The 18723-nt window shown below is 40.4% G+C and overlaps 2 protein-coding genes across 4 annotated transcripts; one reads left to right on the plus strand and one right to left on the minus strand.

Moving 5' to 3' along the window:
- Window positions 1-295: 295 nt before the first annotated feature.
- On the minus strand, window positions 296-9252 carry slc30a2 (solute carrier family 30 member 2). Of its 3 annotated transcripts, none has more exons than XM_088402968.1 (9): window positions 9124-9252; window positions 6857-7071; window positions 3963-4186; window positions 3743-3889; window positions 3518-3671; window positions 3089-3308; window positions 2359-2464; window positions 2130-2264; window positions 296-1509 (listed from the first exon to the last, which is right to left on the minus strand). In XM_088402968.1, the coding sequence occupies exons 2-9, from the start codon at window positions 6937-6939 to the stop codon at window positions 1364-1366; spliced, it is 1215 nt and encodes a 404-aa protein (XP_088259094.1). In that variant the 5' UTR covers window positions 6940-7071; window positions 9124-9252; the 3' UTR covers window positions 296-1363. The 3 variants fall into 3 exon arrangements, with proteins under 3 accessions (XP_088259094.1, XP_088259095.1, XP_088259093.1); XM_088402969.1 differs by having other exon boundaries at window positions 9145-9239; XM_088402967.1 differs by having other exon boundaries at window positions 6857-7046; window positions 9124-9214.
- Window positions 8556-18581, plus strand: LOC148406910 (uridine-cytidine kinase-like 1). The gene is made up of 15 exons (XM_088402966.1): window positions 8556-8707; window positions 9616-9827; window positions 10053-10159; window positions 10338-10508; window positions 11991-12062; window positions 13522-13711; window positions 13793-13854; window positions 14574-14590; window positions 16334-16432; window positions 16503-16596; window positions 16683-16745; window positions 16854-16976; window positions 17072-17179; window positions 17403-17559; window positions 17706-18581. Exons 1-15 carry the CDS (start codon window positions 8613-8615, stop codon window positions 17780-17782), a joined length of 1647 nt encoding a protein of 548 aa, XP_088259092.1. The 5' UTR covers window positions 8556-8612; the 3' UTR covers window positions 17783-18581.
- The last annotated feature ends 142 nt before the right edge of the window (window positions 18582-18723 follow it).

Here is an 18723-nt window from a genome sequence, read left to right on the forward strand (position 1 = left end):
ACAGTTGACAATGCCTTTAAGAAAACAGGCAAAAGTACTTACCATATATTTTATAATTTATGCATATATTTTTGACATATGACATAATACGTGTCGGTTTTGTTTTTGTCCACTTGGGATCATGCTCCTCATGTTGTACATTAGTATCTGTGACTTTGAATGTTTCTGTGTCTTTATATATATATATATATATATATATATATATATATATATATATATATATATATATATATATATATATATATATATATATTATTCTGCCCCTCAGCTGTTAAATGAAACTTTGACAGTCGTGCCATGTGCAATCTTTTATTTTGTGAAGTTACAAAAAACGACAGCACGCAAACGTCACAAGAAGACAAACGGTTGAAAGTGTATTTACACATGTACACAAAATATTTACACAGACAACACGTCATGGAGCATCCACAAATATCGGAAACACACTGGACATTACATTCACGAAATGTGTGTGTGTGTGCGTCGTATTTTAGAGGAGTTTTCTCATGTGTGACTGGCACTTGAGCACGTTATACGAGCATGCAAGCATAGTATTTATCGATTTCAAAACTGATTTTTTTAGGCGAATGAAATCAAATAAATTCTTGAATGAGGATTCACTTCTGATTCCAACTCAAAAAGGAATTTCGGACATCTTGGAATAGTGGGACGTACCAATTGGTACTTTGAAAGGGGGGCTACGCAAGCATGATAAATGATTATTTTTTTTAAATGAAATAATGATTTCTCAATTGTTTTGCGTCGATCACAAAAACAGACAACATGCGGCCAACACAAGACAACAAACAACTTGCTTCAATTGCACTTGTGGACAAATATCACATTTCATAACACCTAAATGGACATTTCATTAGGTACACCAGCCCAATATGAAGAATTATACCTCATGTATTGTCTTGCATGGTTGATCCCAAAATGGAGCGACTTTACTTGCTTTGGTGTTATTAATTTTTCACAAACTTTCATGAGGTGCAGCCCTTTAAGCAAAAAAAAAAAAAACGCAAATTATCCACGACATGACGATTATCGATCATAATTTTTACGATAAATGGCAGTGGATTTGTCTTCCCTCCGGACGACTTAGGCAGTGAGTGCGACCAATTATGATCAGTCTTATTGATCCATACTCATTACGTTGCAATCCAGGTGCCACGTAGAGATATGATCAAAATTATCGACACCGATGACAATATTTAAGTTGTGCCGTAATAAGTGATTGGACCCACGTAATCAATGACATCAGCACCTTAAGAGGTGTCAGCGATTTTTAAATGACACAAAGCGCCTTGTGTAGTGAATTTGTGGAGGATTGTGTGTGTGTGTGAGTGTGTGTGTGTGAGTGTCAGTCCCAAGGATCCTGGCAGAGTCCGCAGTTTTGCATGTCGCTGTGGTAACGTTCCACCTGGATGGTGACGCTGTGGAAGCCGAACTTGGTGTGGAGAAGCTCCGTGGCCTCCTGCAGAACCGACTGCGTGTCAGCGCCCTCGTCTGGATCGTCGCGGTACAACACGCAATCGGTACGGGAATGACAAAAAAAATCGCACAATTGTTTCAACAAAGCGGTCTCGAGATACGAATTTCAGTTTCATTCATTCAGTTTTCCCCATCAAATAGAAAGGAAAAGGGATTAATCAAGAAAAAAACAATGTGTTTCTAACATACTAGCATTCGTATATTGATTTTTTTAACAGAATATTTTGTAATAATTACGGGCCTTTTCTTTAGACACAATAAGCACTTAATTATTGAGTAACTACCGATACTAAGTGGATATACCACGACTAATTTTAATGCATTAAATTTTCTGTAAAAATAAATAATGTAAGACAGACCTATTTAACCCAATAACTTTTCTTAAAACTGCAATAACATTTTTTTTAACCCTATCGTTCAATATTTGCTCATCCCTATAAAAATATTCTGCTTGTATTTCATATTTTCTTGAGTGTCACCAATAGATGTCCAGTAACAATACTGATATCTTTAGTTGTAATAAATAAAATTTCCAGTCGAAAAAAAACCCACACACCACTGTGCAGTATCTCGGCTTTCTATTGGCCCTCTCATTGGACTTTTTTTTTTTTTTCTTCCAAATCTTTGCTTCTTACCGACAGCTAGGTGTACGGAGGCCAGCGTCTGTCCCAGCGTGAGCGCCCAAAGGTGGAGCGAGTGGACCGAGCGGACCGCCTTCACTGATAGCAGAACCTCCTTAACCGACTTGAACTCGATGCCTTTGGGAGAACCTGTCAAAGGAAAGTGAGTTTGCTTTTTCTTCGGCTTTTTGGGGTCGATATTATGTTGTCTGTGTGTGTGCGTGTGTGTGTGTTTGATGTCCACCTTCCATGAGTATCCTGAAAACGTCTTTGAGGATGGTGAAGGTAGTGCACAGGACAAAGATGGAGAACAGGAAAGTGCAGATGGGATCGGCCACTTTGTACTCGGGCTGCCAGGGACAAAAATATACAAAGATAATTATGGTTGCTTATTATCAATTGGATAATAGTTTGAGTCTCGGGGTAAGCATGAAATGAAGTGCAGAAAATGACTGGTAAAAATTAACTCATTCACTGCCATTGATGGCTATAGATGTCAAAAATCTATTTGTACTGTCATGGAAAGTGGGTTAAGCTGGTAAAAAAAACAGACTCCTAGAAGACATTTTTTAAAGGGAATTTGCACAGTAAATTTGATGAAACTTTGGAATACTGGAAAAACAAGGAACTCAAGTTGTCATGTTCACTCATATACTGCCATAGACGGCTATGGACGTCAAAATAGTTTCCACATATTCCCAGAATTACCAAACTGAACTGAAAATAAATTATTAATTTTAATGTTTCCATAATAAAAGGAAAAAATACAATTAAAATGTGGACAACAGAAACAGATTTTGAAATTACCATAATAACAGGAAATTAATACAATAAAAAGTTGTGGATAATACTTAAAAGTAAGGAAGTACAATACTTTGACTATCAAAAGGAATGGCAAAACAATACAAAAAGAAATATTTGAAATATTAACCTCGTTATGGCGCCCCATTTTATTACAAAAAAAAGGGTCTGACCCGGAAGTAGATGACAATGGCGGCCACCATGACGCCGACGCTTTGCAGCAGGTCTCCGACCACGTGGATGAACGCCGCCCGGACGCTGGTGCTGCCGTGGGCTCCGCCCAGGAGGGCGTGGCCGTGAGCGGCGCGGGGGCTTTGGGCGTCGTCCTCGATGTGCTGGTAGCCGCGGCCGTGGGCGTGGAAGGTGGTGGAGTGGTGGAGGATGTACGCCATGCTGAGGGAGGTTTCCAAAAAACGGAAAAAAAATGATGGCATGTTTGCTGGAAAGAAATGAATTATCCTTTTAAATGATTATGTTTAGCAATTTTATCTACGGTTAAACTCAAAATAATTTGCTGGAAAACGATGTCACCAATAATCCTCATCTGTATAAAAGTAGGCATACAGTATTTTGTAAAGGAATCACTTTAAATTGTGACTCACAGGATGTTGACAATGACCGCAAAGGCGGACGTAAGCAGCATCACGTGTCCCTCGATCTCGTAGTCGTTGCGCACAATCCTCTCGATAGCTAAATAGACCAGGACGCCCGTCACCATCCAGATGGACATGACGGACAAAAACGCTCCGAGAATCTCTAAGACAAACAGACAAGAAATAGTATTAACCATTCTTTTGGACTTTTGTGTCTACAGTAAATGATCTGACCTGAGCGGTGCCATCCAAAAGTCATGTTCTTGGTCGGGGGTCTGGAGGAGATCCACAGGGAGAAGATGCTGACCAGCATGCTGCCCAGATCAGTCAGGAGGTGGGCCGCGTCAGTCATGATGGCCAGGCTGTGGGCCAGGTAGCCTCCTGAAGACATACGCACACCCGTCTCACTACCAGGAAGTAGTCGGTACAAAAGTTAGCATTGTCCGCTATTTACCGATAATTTCGCCAATCATGAAGACCAGGCAGACTGCCGATGCAATGTACAGTTTCTTCTTAGCCAGAACGGCGTCCTGGCCGCCGTCGTCCCCGCTGCCCGCGGACACCACCGCGCGGGGGTGGCAGTGGGCGCCGGTCGGACGCTTGAGATCCGCGCCGCCTGCCACGCCGCCATTTTTCAGCGGGAAGTCGGGGAAGCGCTCGTTTTGGTCAGGGAAGGAACTGCAAAATAATTCATTGATGAGTTCAATGGATAAAAGAGTCATTTGTAGCGGTGTCTCTCGGTGTATTGTATGAAGGAACGCCAGAAGATAGAATGTGGAACATCATCTGCCGCATATGTCGGAAAATGGCATCATTTATGATCATGCGCATCCCCTGCAAAATATTAAGTTTTGCAAAGAAGAGACCAAGCTGAATTTTGTGATGTTGCTTCATGTTCTAATTAATGTGCTCTTAATTTGAATAGACATGCATTTTTTTTCTTCACTGCGTAAAAACACATTCAATTGTCCAATTTATCTATTTAGCTCTTAATCAGAAGTCTCAAAGTGCTTCACTAAAGTTTTTAGGGCAAAAATAAAAAAAAGACATGACAATCTTATTCTAAAGACTGCATAAAATAGCACATGATTCAATTAATTTAAATAATATTAAAAATGCAGTTGGTTGACTGACATGTTTATAGCCTGTCATGTTTACAATTTCCAAACTTTTGCAGCATTGGCTGTGAATTGAAGCAATATGATTAATTCATAATTGCTTAATTGTATTTTTTGACAGAATTTTTTTTAACACATAATTTAGTCATGAATTTTGGTTAAATTAAAGTGAGTTTGAGAGCTGGGTTAGAAGATGGTAGTTCTTTTTCACAAAGCATTGGTCTTTTTCACTGTGTTATTTTCTCCAAATTATCTTCTTGCTCCGAAATGTCATTGCAAATTCTAAATGACATTTTCAAAAAAGCTTCGATGTTATGCCTCCTTAAACAGCTCATAAAATGACTAGCTTGAACCTTAAACCAGAGACTAAATCGGAAAACTCGTCACGTGATCTTAATGCTAACGGAATACCGGCCAAGCTAATTTCAATGCTTCTTTCTTATTGTGTGTGTGTGTGTGTGTGTCTGTGTGTGTGTCTGTGTGTGTGTGTGTGCGCGCGTATGTACGTGCGTTTGTGTGTGTGTGTGGAAGGGGGGGGGGCTGAAGGGTTCCATGGTGATGATATGTTTAATGAGCTGGAGAAAACCTCATTTGGACTCACTTGAGATAACCACACACACACATTTCATGTCACACAGGACCTCCCCAACAAAGCTTTAACACACACGCACACAAACGCACACACGGAGAGGGGTCGATGTCCACTGTGTACAAAAGCACCCAAGTGCGAAAGAGATTGTACTCAAATGACACCTTTGGGATGTCAACGGGATCTTACACACCTAAATTGTGTTCCCTCACTCTTTATTTTTGGGCCAATTCTCCTGAGGAAAATAATATCAATAATTTTCATGACAGAGCTAAAATATATCAAACATCCTATACCATGCACTACACAAAGTGTTCCTAATACAGTGACGCCTTGACATATTGTTCATAAAAAACGCTTCAAGCTGTTTATTGCCAAGCCCTAGCTGAAGTTTACAACTAAACTCAACATAAAACAGACAATTAACAACCAAACAACGTTGATTTATCTGCTAGCTTAATACTAATCAATTTTGGCAGGTTAACTGTTAGCATTGATAGCCTTATATATATATATATATATATATATATATATATATATATATATATATATATATATATATATATATATATATATATATATATATATATGGTATGTATTTTTTCAGACTGAACAAATTGCTCATTTTTTTTCTCTTTTTCTTTGCTCTCGCTCTGACTTCCACTAAACCTGACATTTTTTTTTCACTGTGTAAAATGTTCAATCATTTTTTGACAATATGATAATCATATGTTAAAATGTTTTTTTTTGCTGCAGAGCTTCTGCATTGTTAAACATTCACTGCCGCAACCGTTACAACTTGGAAGCACTGTACTAGAATCCGCTTTAAAAACGACTTGATAATCATCTGAATGTAAAATATGCAGACGAGGCTTGATTTGGAAAAAAAAAAAAAAAAACGCGGCATTTTCCTTCCAGGAGAGCAAAAAGTGCAGCAGTCAGTCAGCGCGCACACACCGTGCACGTCGCAAATGGTGCATGAAATGTGGTGCCAGATGCACCTTGCCTGCGTGCACGCGCAACGTCTAGGTTTTTTTTTTTATAAAACGTTTCATTTTTTAAATATTTATTTGTGATTGATAAACGTGATTTTTAATGGTTCAATAACGAAAGACTGCAGAGTAAAAAAGGCCACAAATGTCAATTGTGTGCTATTGAAGGCCCAGTTTCATCTTTTATAAAAATAAAAACATTTCTGTTACACGTACATCAATGCTCAGGGGAAAACAAAAAAAAAAACGTTCGATGGCATAGGCTTCTACTGAAATAATTACAAATATTCATCCCGGCAAATCACGATTTTGTATTCAATTATAAGTCACGCTTCATTAGGTAATAGATGCAACTATAGTTTCTTTTATGTAGTTGTTTCAAATATTACATGTTCATATAAGGCAACATTTTTGCTTTGCGTCATAATTGACACGTGTTACGTTTTAGTCTTTATTCTTATTGATTTCTTACTGTTTTTCTTTTCTTTTTTTTGCGTGTTCAGCCTATGCAGAGTGACTTGCTTAGTCAGGTGTGCCCAACAACGCCCGCGCCATTTGTCACGCAAGCTGTCCTAGAGCTAGCCACGCGTGCACGATGAACGCGCACCCGGGCGTAATCGCGTGCGCGTGCGCCTTAGTTGTCTCCCACCTGTGCACGCGCTCGCAGTAGCTCTTGTGATTCTTGTCGTGGATCAGCTGAGACTTCTCCGAACTTGACGCCTTCGCATCCATGGAGCTGCGGAGGAGGTTCTGCCCAATGGGGTGGGGGGCGTGATGGTCTGCGAAAGTCCTGCTGGGTCCGGTCCGGTCGGGTTCGGTACCGCTGTAAGCCGGAATCACTGGCGGTGCGGGCAGGGGCAAGTCCTCGCGGAGCAAAAAGCGAGCAGGGGGAAAAGCTTCATTGCTGAGTTTTGGTAGGAGGAGGGGGCGCGCGCTGAGAGTCGAGGACAATTTTTTTTTTTTTTTTTTTTAGTTTATTTTTTTAATAAATTGGGCTGAAGTTGACCATGAGCGGCGGTAGGAGCAATAAGTAAACCTATAGTGCTCACTGCGGGCTTCCGGACGCGAAAAATAAGTCCAGTCAAGCCTCAGTGCTGCTCAGTATGTCCAATAGCACGCGAGCAGATATTCTATAGGATATATATATATATATATATACACAGTACATGTTAGCTAAACAAAAACGCCAATATTTTTAGCATTACGTCTCACTCAAAGCATTTTACCTTATGAACACTGCACTAAAAAAAAGCTCTTTCTACGGTAAAACTTAGTTGCCAGAAAAGAGAAACACATTTTCTACATTTACGGTATAAAAATTAAAAATAATGTTTTGAAACTGTTGATTTTGCAAAGTGCATTTTGTAAATGTAAAATAAACAGTATCGATATGTTTTTACAGTAAATGTAGAAAATGTGTTTGTAATTTAACCGTACTTCTCTGGCAACCAAGTTCTCGGGATTTTACAGTTTTGCAGCATTTTATTTATTTATTTATGTATTTATTTTTTACAGCGTTACTTTGACCCAACTAATTCCATTGTGCTGTGTGTACGATGTTGTGCACATTTTCAACGTAAGGAAAATAAGAATCCAATTTGGTAACCAATAAAATATACGTTGGAGGTTGGGCATATGTGAGGTTTATTGTTGTTGTAATAAACGTCAAGCAAAATTATGTTTTTTTCATCTTATTGTGGCATATACCGTTTAAAAAAAACTTATCACACCTCTTGTGCGGTTTCAATTAAAAGTATCATCAGTATATTGTCCTAGTTAAATCATGATTCATAGCGGAATTATATTTAATGTCGTATAAATATTGCATTTATATTTTTACTCGTTTTATGTGATGATTATTTATATTATACAAGGTTATAAATAGCGAGTATTCACTGTCCCGTTTATAAAGTTACCTTTATGTTGATTTGATATTTTTTTCACTCTGAAATGTTACGTTGTGTATGAAAATATTTTCAATAGTCACGCGGTCTTTATGAGTCTTTAGGCTCTTAACAGAAAATATGATTGTTATTGTGTATAATTATTGTAATGTATTTAAAAAAACGACACTAAATTGTGCAGTTGAACGCAGCAAAAGTCATTTATGTTCAGAGTCACAAAAGAGAAGCGTATATTTGAAATTTACATGATTAACCTTATGTTATAACTCGCCTTCTCTTTTCAAGTAACCGGAAACTTCATGTGTATCGCGTTGTTAAAAATCTTTACAAATAAACACGTTTTTTTTGTTTGTAACGTAACTGCCTACTAACAGAAATCTGTCAATTTTGAGTGGAATTTTCAAATGCCCATGACAAGTGAAGTAAGCACCCGCTGTACGTGCGTTTACGTCATGACGTCATCCGTGTTTGTGTTCCGCGCCGTTTGGAGCAAAAGCGAGTATGAACCCCACGTTAAGCGAGACGCAACCGGACGAGCTGTTTCCTCCCCCCGGTACTGTCAAAGGGTCCAACAGAAGCATGTCCGGCTCCGACAGGTAGAAGCGACGAATGGGAAACGTATGTTGTATTAGTTGTAATGCCGAAACGGCAGGTTAGGCGTGGAGAGCTAGCAGGCTAACGTGGCTGGCTGACTAGCTCCCAGCACCTTGCTAGCAAAGAGAACATCCCGAACAAAGGCAGCTTCGTCTATGAAAACTAACTTTGAAAGATGACGTAACACAATTGTCTTCACTCAAAATGGCGTTCGTTAAATGAAAACAATAGATTCTCTTTTTTTAAAACAATTTCCTTTTGTCAGTTTTCATTTACAATGTACCGCCCTTAATTACAGATCACCACCTGCGCATTGGTTATTCGCGAATAATAAAGCTGGCAAGCGACTTGATGACATCAGTACAGGAAGTCCAGAATTTCTTGTATTTTTTTTTCTGCCATGTGATGACAGCCTTACTCATGCGACTTGCAGCCCTACTTGTCAGCTGCCTCCCGGGCATCGTTGTGTATTCCTGGAGAGGGTCGGCTCTTCCATCCCACCACCCTCTCCCTCAAACACACCGACAGCAAAAGCACTGTGGAGGGTTTTCTTTTTTTTATGTTTTGTTTTGAAGGGAGCTACCATAGTGAGCGAACTTCCTGTCTCACCTCCACAGAAACAGCAGCAGCAGATATCACAAAGTTTTTATTTGTTTGTCATCCAACTGTTTTTTGTACTTTATCAATAAGCAGTTAGAGCGACATTATTTTTGTTTAAGACTTTCTAAGCTTTGTGGAACCTGCAGTTGCTCCATTGACAAAAATGCCTGAAAAGAAGCAGCGTGGGGTCGCTCTGAGCACATCGGGCATATCTGATGGCATCAAGCACAGAAAACCACTTATTACTGTCAGCTTTTCAGCATTCACATGCTTGCATAATTTATTCAAATGACTTTTTTGTAAACATTAGCGGGAGTGGTGACGATTCCCTGGACGGCCTGACCAGCGGCATCCCTCGCTGCTGCCCCCTGACGCCGTCATTGTCACCCCAAAAACGCACCACCAGCCAGTCCCAAGCGGGGCCCTCGCTGCTGCGAACCAGCAAAAGGACCATCTACACAGCAGGCCGCCCCCCTTGGTACAACGTCACCGGGACCACCTTCAAAGAAGCTTTTGTCATTGGTGAGGGAATTGTTTGGGGGGGGACCATATTGTGCAGTTCCGCCATAATATAGCAATGGAGGATATACCGTAGGTGATGTTGTTTTAACTTCAACGTTGGAATAGTTGTGTTGGATGTACGCCTTCTTTTAGGATACTTCTTCTATGGTTTGATGCAGAAAACATGCCTGGATGCATATGGCTTTTAAAAAGTTTCCATTCAAAGCAATGTGGTTCTTCGTTTAGGTCTGTGTGGAGGAAGTGCTTCTGGGAAAACGACAGTAGCCAATAAGATTATTGAGGCGCTGGATGTTCCGTGGGTGGTTCTGCTTTCCATGGACTCCTTCTACAAGGTACTCTCCAGGAAGCTTGTTTGGTATTTAATGTGAAAAAGTCTACACACCCCTGTTGAAATGCAGTTTTTGTGAAATATGAGTTCAATATTTCAAACCTGTCACTCATTTGTAAACGTAAAGAGAAATTTCATGTATTTTCCTAAGTGTTCTCCAATACGTTTTGTGGTTTTTCAAGGTACTGAACCAAGACGAGCAGGAGCTCGCGGCCAAGAACGAGTACAATTTCGACCACCCTGACGCCTTTGACTTTGAGCTCCTGGTCAACGTATTGCGGAAGCTAAAGAAAGGAAAAAGCATCAAAGTCCCCGTATATGACTTCACGTCTCACTGCAGACGCAAAGAATGGGTATGTATCACGCACGTGTGACTTTTCACAATAAAGTACGCAACAGAAAGTTAAGCAAAAAGGGAATCAAGAAGAGTGCCGCCATTATTTTTAACTCATTCACTGCCATTGATAGAACAGATGTTGCAGACCCATTTTAACTGCTCAGGGATTAAAAAAAAAAAAAAAAAGTCCTCCTCCTAATAGACCTGCATCGTTTTGCTGAGATGTGGCAGATAGATTTGTTGTAACACAACAAAAAGAATAGAAGAACCAATGATTTGTCCAGATTAATCGCGCTAGCTAAACACAATATTTTTATCGACACTTGTTATGTCTGCACTGCATGCGCAAAAACGATGTTATTTTTTAATTTAAAGTCAATATTGCCGTCATCGTTTCCCAGCACGCAACCAACCTCGTGTACATGATTAAAAGCTTTCAAAGGGCTCTTCTTTAACGACGTGCTAACTGCGCGCTAATGTGCTAATTATCAGCGTTAGCGCAAAGGGCCACTCATGCACGCACGCGCTCCGGAATCAATCTGGCAGCGACAACTGTTCTCTATTTCTTGGCGATGCAATTTCATGGCTGAAAGGCACAAAGCCTCATGGGAAATGGCCTGTCCGCACTCACAAATCCTTTTACGGGCGCTTTGCACCGGCTGCTGGTAATTAAAAGCCTGAAACGACCCCCCCACATCTCTCCCATCAAGAGTGCCGCACGTCCTCTCTTTTTCTCCGTTTTCTTCTTCTGCGGTGCATGAGGAACTTCGGAGCGGTCGGGCCGGTCGCACTCGAACATGTCGAGTGTGCACTAAATCGGGTGAGGGGAGCTCACACACACACATTAAATGAAGCGGTCGATAAACGCTCATCCGTTTCTTTACAATTCACATAAAAGGGGCGGCCGCTTTGTCTCGGCTCGGATGCGCGTCGTTGCTCAGCTTTATCGACTTCCACGCGACACTGATCGAGAAGCTGGATATTGATGGTGCTGAGTCCTCACCTCCCTTTTCTCTTTGGAGCTCTACTCACTTGTTATTCGTGCTAGTGGAACTTGAAAAAACGGTTCTAGATTTAGGAATACTGCTCCCTTTTTTTGGAAAATCTTAATCCTTTGGTTTTTATTTCCCTCCCAATATTATGGTTTGATCATGTCCCCCATGGACATGGATGTAAGGGAATACCTCCATGTATTTTTTTTCCCATATCCTAATAAATGCATTTATTCAGAGTGGAACTAATAGTTTGATTTTGGATCAGTGACCCCAAAGTGGGGGAGGAGCATATTTTGATAGAAATAGGGGTCGGATACAGAACTGGGTAATGAATCAATATTTATGACAGCACAGTTTGATGTTTCACAAAGTTATCCCAGAACAAGCCTAAGTCAATAATGACATTGCAACAATAATGCAAACAAATCTGCGGCTTGAGCTCATTCGACTTTTCATATTTTAACTAGCCCTACTTTTGTGTTTTTGTTTTTCTCTCCAAACAGAAAACCATATACGGCGCCAATGTTGTCATCTTTGAGGGCATCCTGGCCTTCGCCAACAAAGAACTGCTTAAGGTATTTTTTTTTTCTTTCATTTCTGGTGTGTGTGAACGCTACTTTGTTCTATTACGGTGTGTCCCTCCACACTATGTTGTTGCGTGCACGTGTGCGGTTTGTGAGCTGGAGCGTGGCGATAAGGCCCGCAGTCTCCCTTGGGAACGCCCTCCATCACTGTTAATAACGACCCATGTCTGGGCGGTGATGAATTGCGTTTGCGCTTAGTAGTCGGGACGACGGGAATGGAGCGATATGCTAATGAGGCCCACTGCTGGGAGGTAGTGCGCTTTCTCGTAGACCACTTCATTAGCTACGCTTGCAAGGCCCCGTGGGATCTGGGTAAGAGGACCTGGACTGGTCGCTCGGGGTGGAATAACCACTAATCGATGATGTCATTGATATTTTTTCTCTTTGAAATGTAAGGAACTTGTTCTGACATGCCGTTGACCATGCGGTTTCTGATGTTAGCTTAGCTAGCGGTAGTGTCAAACTCAAATCTCGGCCAGATTATTAGCAATGCCTCACTAATTGCTATTTTTTTATGTACCTTAATTCCCAAATATAGGATGCATCTGTGCATTGGACACACTTTTGTTTTTATGGTCAATTTATTTATTTATTTATTTATTTATTTATGTGTGTGGGACGCACCAAGAGTTTGGCGACAATGTAAAAATTATAGCAAAACAAAATGAATCTCCTCTTTTGTAAATGCTTCATATTTTCTTATGATCATATCCATAAATTATATATTTGTTGCAGGCGAAGTTAAGTGTGTTTCAGATTTCCCACTTTGTGAGTGGTCAGTGAACGCCACGCCAGTGTAATGTAAAATGCGCTAGAAGCAGTTGTTTTTCCTTTTCCTCGTGACGCAGCTCAATTTCATATTGCCAAAAATGTTTACGATTGTGTGTGTATATGCCAAAAGACCACAATTAATAATTGAGTCAAATGGCATACTATTCCGTGTATTAAACCGTTGCTCTTAATTGAATCAGCTGGAGACATCATAACATTTGCATGATCCTCTTGGTTTTAGTAATAGACCTGTGTGTGAACAAGTATGGGATCGGACATTGGTTCGGTCAGCTCGCTTCTTTTATCTCATTCTCTTACGGTAATTATTGTAAGTAAAAATACGGCTGATATAAAAACGTGTACCTGCGCGTTAAAACTCTGCTTATGTGTATGATGGATCAATCTTCCTCAAATGTTGTTGAATGAAAAAGAATTGAAGTTTTTAAAATACCGTTTATAGGACACACCCATACATTTGACCTTCATTTTGGAAAAAAATTGTTACATATTTGTGGAATGATGGTATTCATTTTTTTTTTTTTTGCTGACAGGCATAGCGTTTTACTCATTCAATGCCTTTGAGGACTAGACGTCAAAGTTCCATTTTAACTGGGCCGGCATTGAATGACTTTTTTTTTTTTTTTGCATAGATTAGATCAGATTTTCTTTTGTGAACCAGTTGCTAGACATGAAGGTATTTGTGGACACCGACTCGGACATCCGGCTCACGCGGCGGTTGAAGCGGGACGTGTCGCAGCGCGGGCGGGACATCACTGGCATAATCAAGCAGTACAACAAGTTTGTCAAGCCGGCCTTCGAGCAGTACATCGAGCCCACCGTGCAGCTGGCCGACATCGTGGTCCCGCGAGGTCTTTCTTCGCTTCACTTTGATTGTTTGGCGACTTTTCAAAACGGACGCTGAGACAAGACGTTTGTTGTATTTGGCACAGGTGGTGACAACTTTGTGGCGCTGGATTTGATCGTTCAGCATGTTCACAGTCAGCTGGAGAAGGTAACGCCAAATACCCTCCAGAACCCCTGGAAAAAAAAAAACTGTTTCAAAATGAAATTATTAAGGTGACTAAATTAGGGCCTTTTGTAGGTTAATAATTCATAATGGCTTTTTTTATCTTAAACTTTATTTTTGCAGTAATGGCTTTTCAAAAAATGCACACTATAACCCACAGGGACTGAAATAGTTCCTGTTATAAACTTTAAGGGAATATATCTTTGTTTTTGTTTTTATTATCTTTTCCCTATTATATGTGATTTACATAAACCTATGTTATTGAGCAAATTATTTTTCCATAATTTCATGTGTACTGGGCCACTTAATGGAAACATGGCTATTTTTGTCCTGTATTTGAGGCGCAAAAAAAAACTACAAAATAAGTCAGATGTTTGTTTTTTTTGTTGTTGTTTTTTTAATTATCGTAGCATTATTCAATCTTATCCTGTATTTTTTTGTATATTACTTCTACATCACTGCAAATATTACAGGACGCTTGATTATGTAAATGCTTGGTGGCCTGATTCAAGGACAGGGAGACCCCCCTCTTTCCCCCAACTCCCCCAGTCTCAATGTAGCAGATGCATAGCAGACAAATAAAGTCACACAGCCCCTCTGGCTGCTTGTGTTTTCATGCCAACTTAATGCAGGTGACTTACGTGACTTCTTTTGTGTGTTTGTCTTCGTGCACGGCCCGCCGAACGCTGCGTGAATCATCCCAGCGTGAAATCACAGTGAGGTACAACTCTTTACTACTTTCCACTCAAAACGAAAGCTTTCTCACACCAACACACTTCACTCCCTTTCAGATTTAAAACCGAGCTTCAAAACAAAAGATTGCTGGAAGCCTCAAGTCAGTGTTTGGCAGCTAAGATATTCTTTCAAAATTCATTCAGCGTATGTATAAATAATACAGTTGTTCATAAGATAAATCTTCTAACAATACTCAGTATTAAATAATAGCTCTTATATCAGAATGGGTTAACTTTCCAAATGTGGCTTTTATTTTGAAAAGCTGATGACCAGAAGATCTCATCTGAAAATAAGATCATAAAAAACCCACCGTGAGTGTGCCACGGCTGCCACGCTGTCTGATTTACTTTCTCTTTCTTCTGTCCTCCGCAATGCATATCATCACTTCCTGTCACACCATCTTTCTCCAAGGGATGCTTCGCTCAGATATGTGAGGCACCTCGTTGCCCTTTGACCTTGTTTGCGGTGCATTTCCACACACACGCTCCTCCCTTGAACGCTAGTGTGATGTTTACTGCGCAACGTGCACCCCACCAGTGATTTATGGGTTCACGCAGTGGCGCCCACCCAGCTACTCTTAAGTCGCATGTCGTGTTTGTTTTGGTGTACCTAATGATGTGGCCAGCAGTGGTTGCTTGCATTGTCTGATTTTTTTTTTTGTAGCGCTTTTCTTGTATGCACCTGTTTGACCTGAGTCAAAGCAAACAAGCTAACCATGTATCATTGTTTTGGTTGTTAGCATGACACCGTATTGCAAAATCACTAACCCTCTTCAAATCTAGACTGAATATGTGCTTATTCTGTGCTCATTCGAAACCATCTCAGTGGGGACACATTGTGTCACTTGCTGTTGACTAAATCCACAGTTGCGCAAACTGCCGGTCACAGCTCAGCCAATCAAATGAGTCGTGATTGGTCATTAGCTAAGCAGCAGCGATTTCATTTGCGGTCAACAGCAAGTGGCAAAATGGCCGCCCCATGAGATGTGTCGAAATTGGCGTATTTTTCTTTATTTGTATTCCAGCAATGTAGTATCCATTTCAATGTCGTATTTCGACGAGTGGGGCTGCATAGAACGTGTTATTGCCCAGGAAACGTTTGGGTTGACTTCACCTTTTTTTTTTTTTTGCTTCATTTTGGAATTTTAACTTTAATAGGCTTTCCATTAATCCTGGTTAAATAAATCAAATAGGAACGCTGATAGGACTGCATTTAAAGAGACTTGGCGCCACCTGCTGGTCATAACTTAAAAAAAGCGATTTGAATGTTTTCTTTATATTTTTAAGAAATTATATTTCTATGTTTTATTGTTTGAACTGATCACATATTAATCCACATATAAATTTAAACTACATCAAAAATATATGTATTTTAAATAACAAAAAAAAGACTGAAAATAAGTCATTTTTATGTATTAATGATTTTTCTATTTGAATTTTTTTAGGGAAAGGTCAACTATATAAATCCTTTACGCAACGTTTTCACTTCCAAAACAATATTGATACGAGTACTGTCTCATTACTGTCAATACTGTTTTACTGTCTGACATCAGACATATATCAATGTCTGATCAGGACACCTGGATAAGAAATGATAGAAGATCAGGCACAACGCGGCCCACAGCCCAAACTTTTTCGGTTTTAAGGCCCAACAAAAAGTCTGTTTTCATTGAACATTTGTTTTTCCATTATTTTTATTCTATGGCTCAGTCACCAGATGCGATTTTCAGGTCGGCCCTGGCGTCGGCTCATCAAGGTCAGCCGCTGCCCGCCACTCTGAGCGTCCTGAAGAGCTCGCCGCAAGTGCGCGGCATCCACACCATCATCAGGTAGCCGGCCAAAAGACTTAACCATCCCATTTACTTATTTTTACTAGCTCTCCTGTCATCTCTCCATTAGGAACAAGGAGACCAATCGTGACGAGTTTGTCTTCTACTCCAAAAGATTAATGAGGCTCCTGATTGAACACGCCCTCTCTTTCCTGCCCCTCAAGGTCCGTGGTTTGTTTGGCTAAGCGTTCTCATTTATCCGTTTAGCACCGGGATAACTGCAATTTTTTTTTGGGGGGGGGGTCTGCAGCCAGCCTGTGTGGAGACGCCTCAGGGGGGCGTCTACCACGGCAAGAGGCTGAGCGGTAAAAGAGTAAGTCGCTTTTCTTTGTTTTGCATCATCATCGCACACATTACAATCGTATCGATGATGTAAAATGCAACGTTTTTGCTTATATTTGACTTCTTGTTGTTTGTTTAGATCACAGGCGTCTCCATCCTAAGGGCAGGAGAGACCATGGAGCAGGCCCTCATGGCTGTGTGCAAAGACATCCGTCTAGGGAAAATCCTCATTCAGACCAACCACGACACAGGTGAACCTGAGGTACGACGCCTCCGTTTTTAATTTTGTGGTAATGTTATCCCATTCAAATGACATCCTGAAAAGGATTTTTTTTTTTTTTTATGTTGTGAGAGTAGTTGCACTACCTGCGCCTGCCCAAAGACATCAGTGAGGACTTTGTCATTCTGATGGACAGCACCGTGTCCACCGGGGCCGCTGCGCTCATGGCCATCAGGGTCCTGCTGGTGAGTACGCAGTGTGTCATTTGAACTCCGGGCCAGCAGGGGGAGCGAGGATTTTGGTGTTCACTGAAGCGGATTAGTGCCGGTGAAGAAGAAGAAAACGGAGTTGGCGGGATTCTCATTTTCATCTCAGAATTCTGAAATTGAGAATTCTGAAGTGAAAAGTCACAATTGTGAGTTTCTTTAAATATTTGGACCTGTGTGACGTTTCCGTTGATGTGGAAAGGACCACGACGTCGCGGAGGACAAGATCTTCTTGCTTTCGTTGCTCATGGCCGAGATGGGCGTCCACTCGGTAGCCTACGCCTTCCCTAAAGTTCGTATCATCACCACCGCCGTGGACAAGGAGGTCAACCACCAGTTCCACATCATCCCTGGCATCGGTAAGGGACGCCAAAAAAAAAAATAGCGGTTTGGGGGGAAAGGATTGTATCAGAAGCAGTCTTGCTGTTTTTTATTTTCTGTTTTTAACTTTTTATCAGTTGACTTGTATGGTCAATTTGACATATGTAACGTCTCTGTCTCAAAGGCAATTTTGGCGATCGCTACTTCGGCACGGACGCCCCTTCAGACTACTGCGAAAGTGACGACGGCATGGACTTGTGACGGGATCACCGAGCCTCCCAGGTCCACAATGCAAACAAACACTCAATACATACCTGATGAGTTGTTTTTTTTTAAAGATATAACTCATGTATTCACATAATTTATTTTGATCTTCTAAAGATTAGTTTTAAAAGTTACTTAGATTTACATTCAGCTTCACCATGAGCAGTAGCATGGGTAGGAGACTATTCTCGAAAGTCTTCTCTAAGAATTGTGTACTTGAGTATTTTATAATGAGTTACAACTTTAATGTTGCCATAGCGACCAAGAATGGCCTGTTTTTGATGGGGTTTTTTCTCTTAGGACTGCCAATTTGTTGTACTTTAAGAAACAGTTGACAACATCATGACAATTTCTCTACTTGAATTGCAAAACCATTTGTTTACTTTCACAATACTGTATGCATTTTATGATGGCCTTCGAATTTTTACGTTTTTTTCCATGCGCCGCACTAACTCGTTACATTGAAAAGAACTGTCACCCTTGTTAATTCTGCAATTTTTTTTAAATGAAATTCTGTAAATATCATTGAGCCAAGACAACAAAATGTCTTATAAACTCGTGGAATTGTCCTTGTTATTTACTATTTGGGATTTTTTTTTAATTTATTCTATAATTGGCTGACTGTGACTTTACAGCCGTGTAGCTCAACAAATGTTGCATTTTATATGATGGCGTTTATTTTTGTAAACACAAAAAAAATTGAAAGGCTGTATTTCATCTGCTCTGGTCCAGAGCGCACTTAAAGGGAATTCACACTTATGAATTGTTGGTTAAATAAACACTTTTTAAATTATTATTTGTTGTTGTTTTCGTTTTAAACGTCGCCGCATGCTTACAATTATACGAAAAAAATATTTGGTTCAGACACCCGTTTAAAATGTACGTTATTGTCCACCAGAAGGCAGAATACGAAGTAGCACTTCCCAAGACAGCGGAAG

The sequence above is a fragment of the Hippichthys cyanospilos genome, chromosome 20, assembly GCF_059441005.1.
Source record: "Hippichthys cyanospilos isolate Australia breed blue-spotted pipefish chromosome 20, RoL_Hcya_1.0, whole genome shotgun sequence".
In the NCBI taxonomy this organism is placed as follows: domain Eukaryota; kingdom Metazoa; phylum Chordata; class Actinopteri; order Syngnathiformes; family Syngnathidae; genus Hippichthys; species Hippichthys cyanospilos.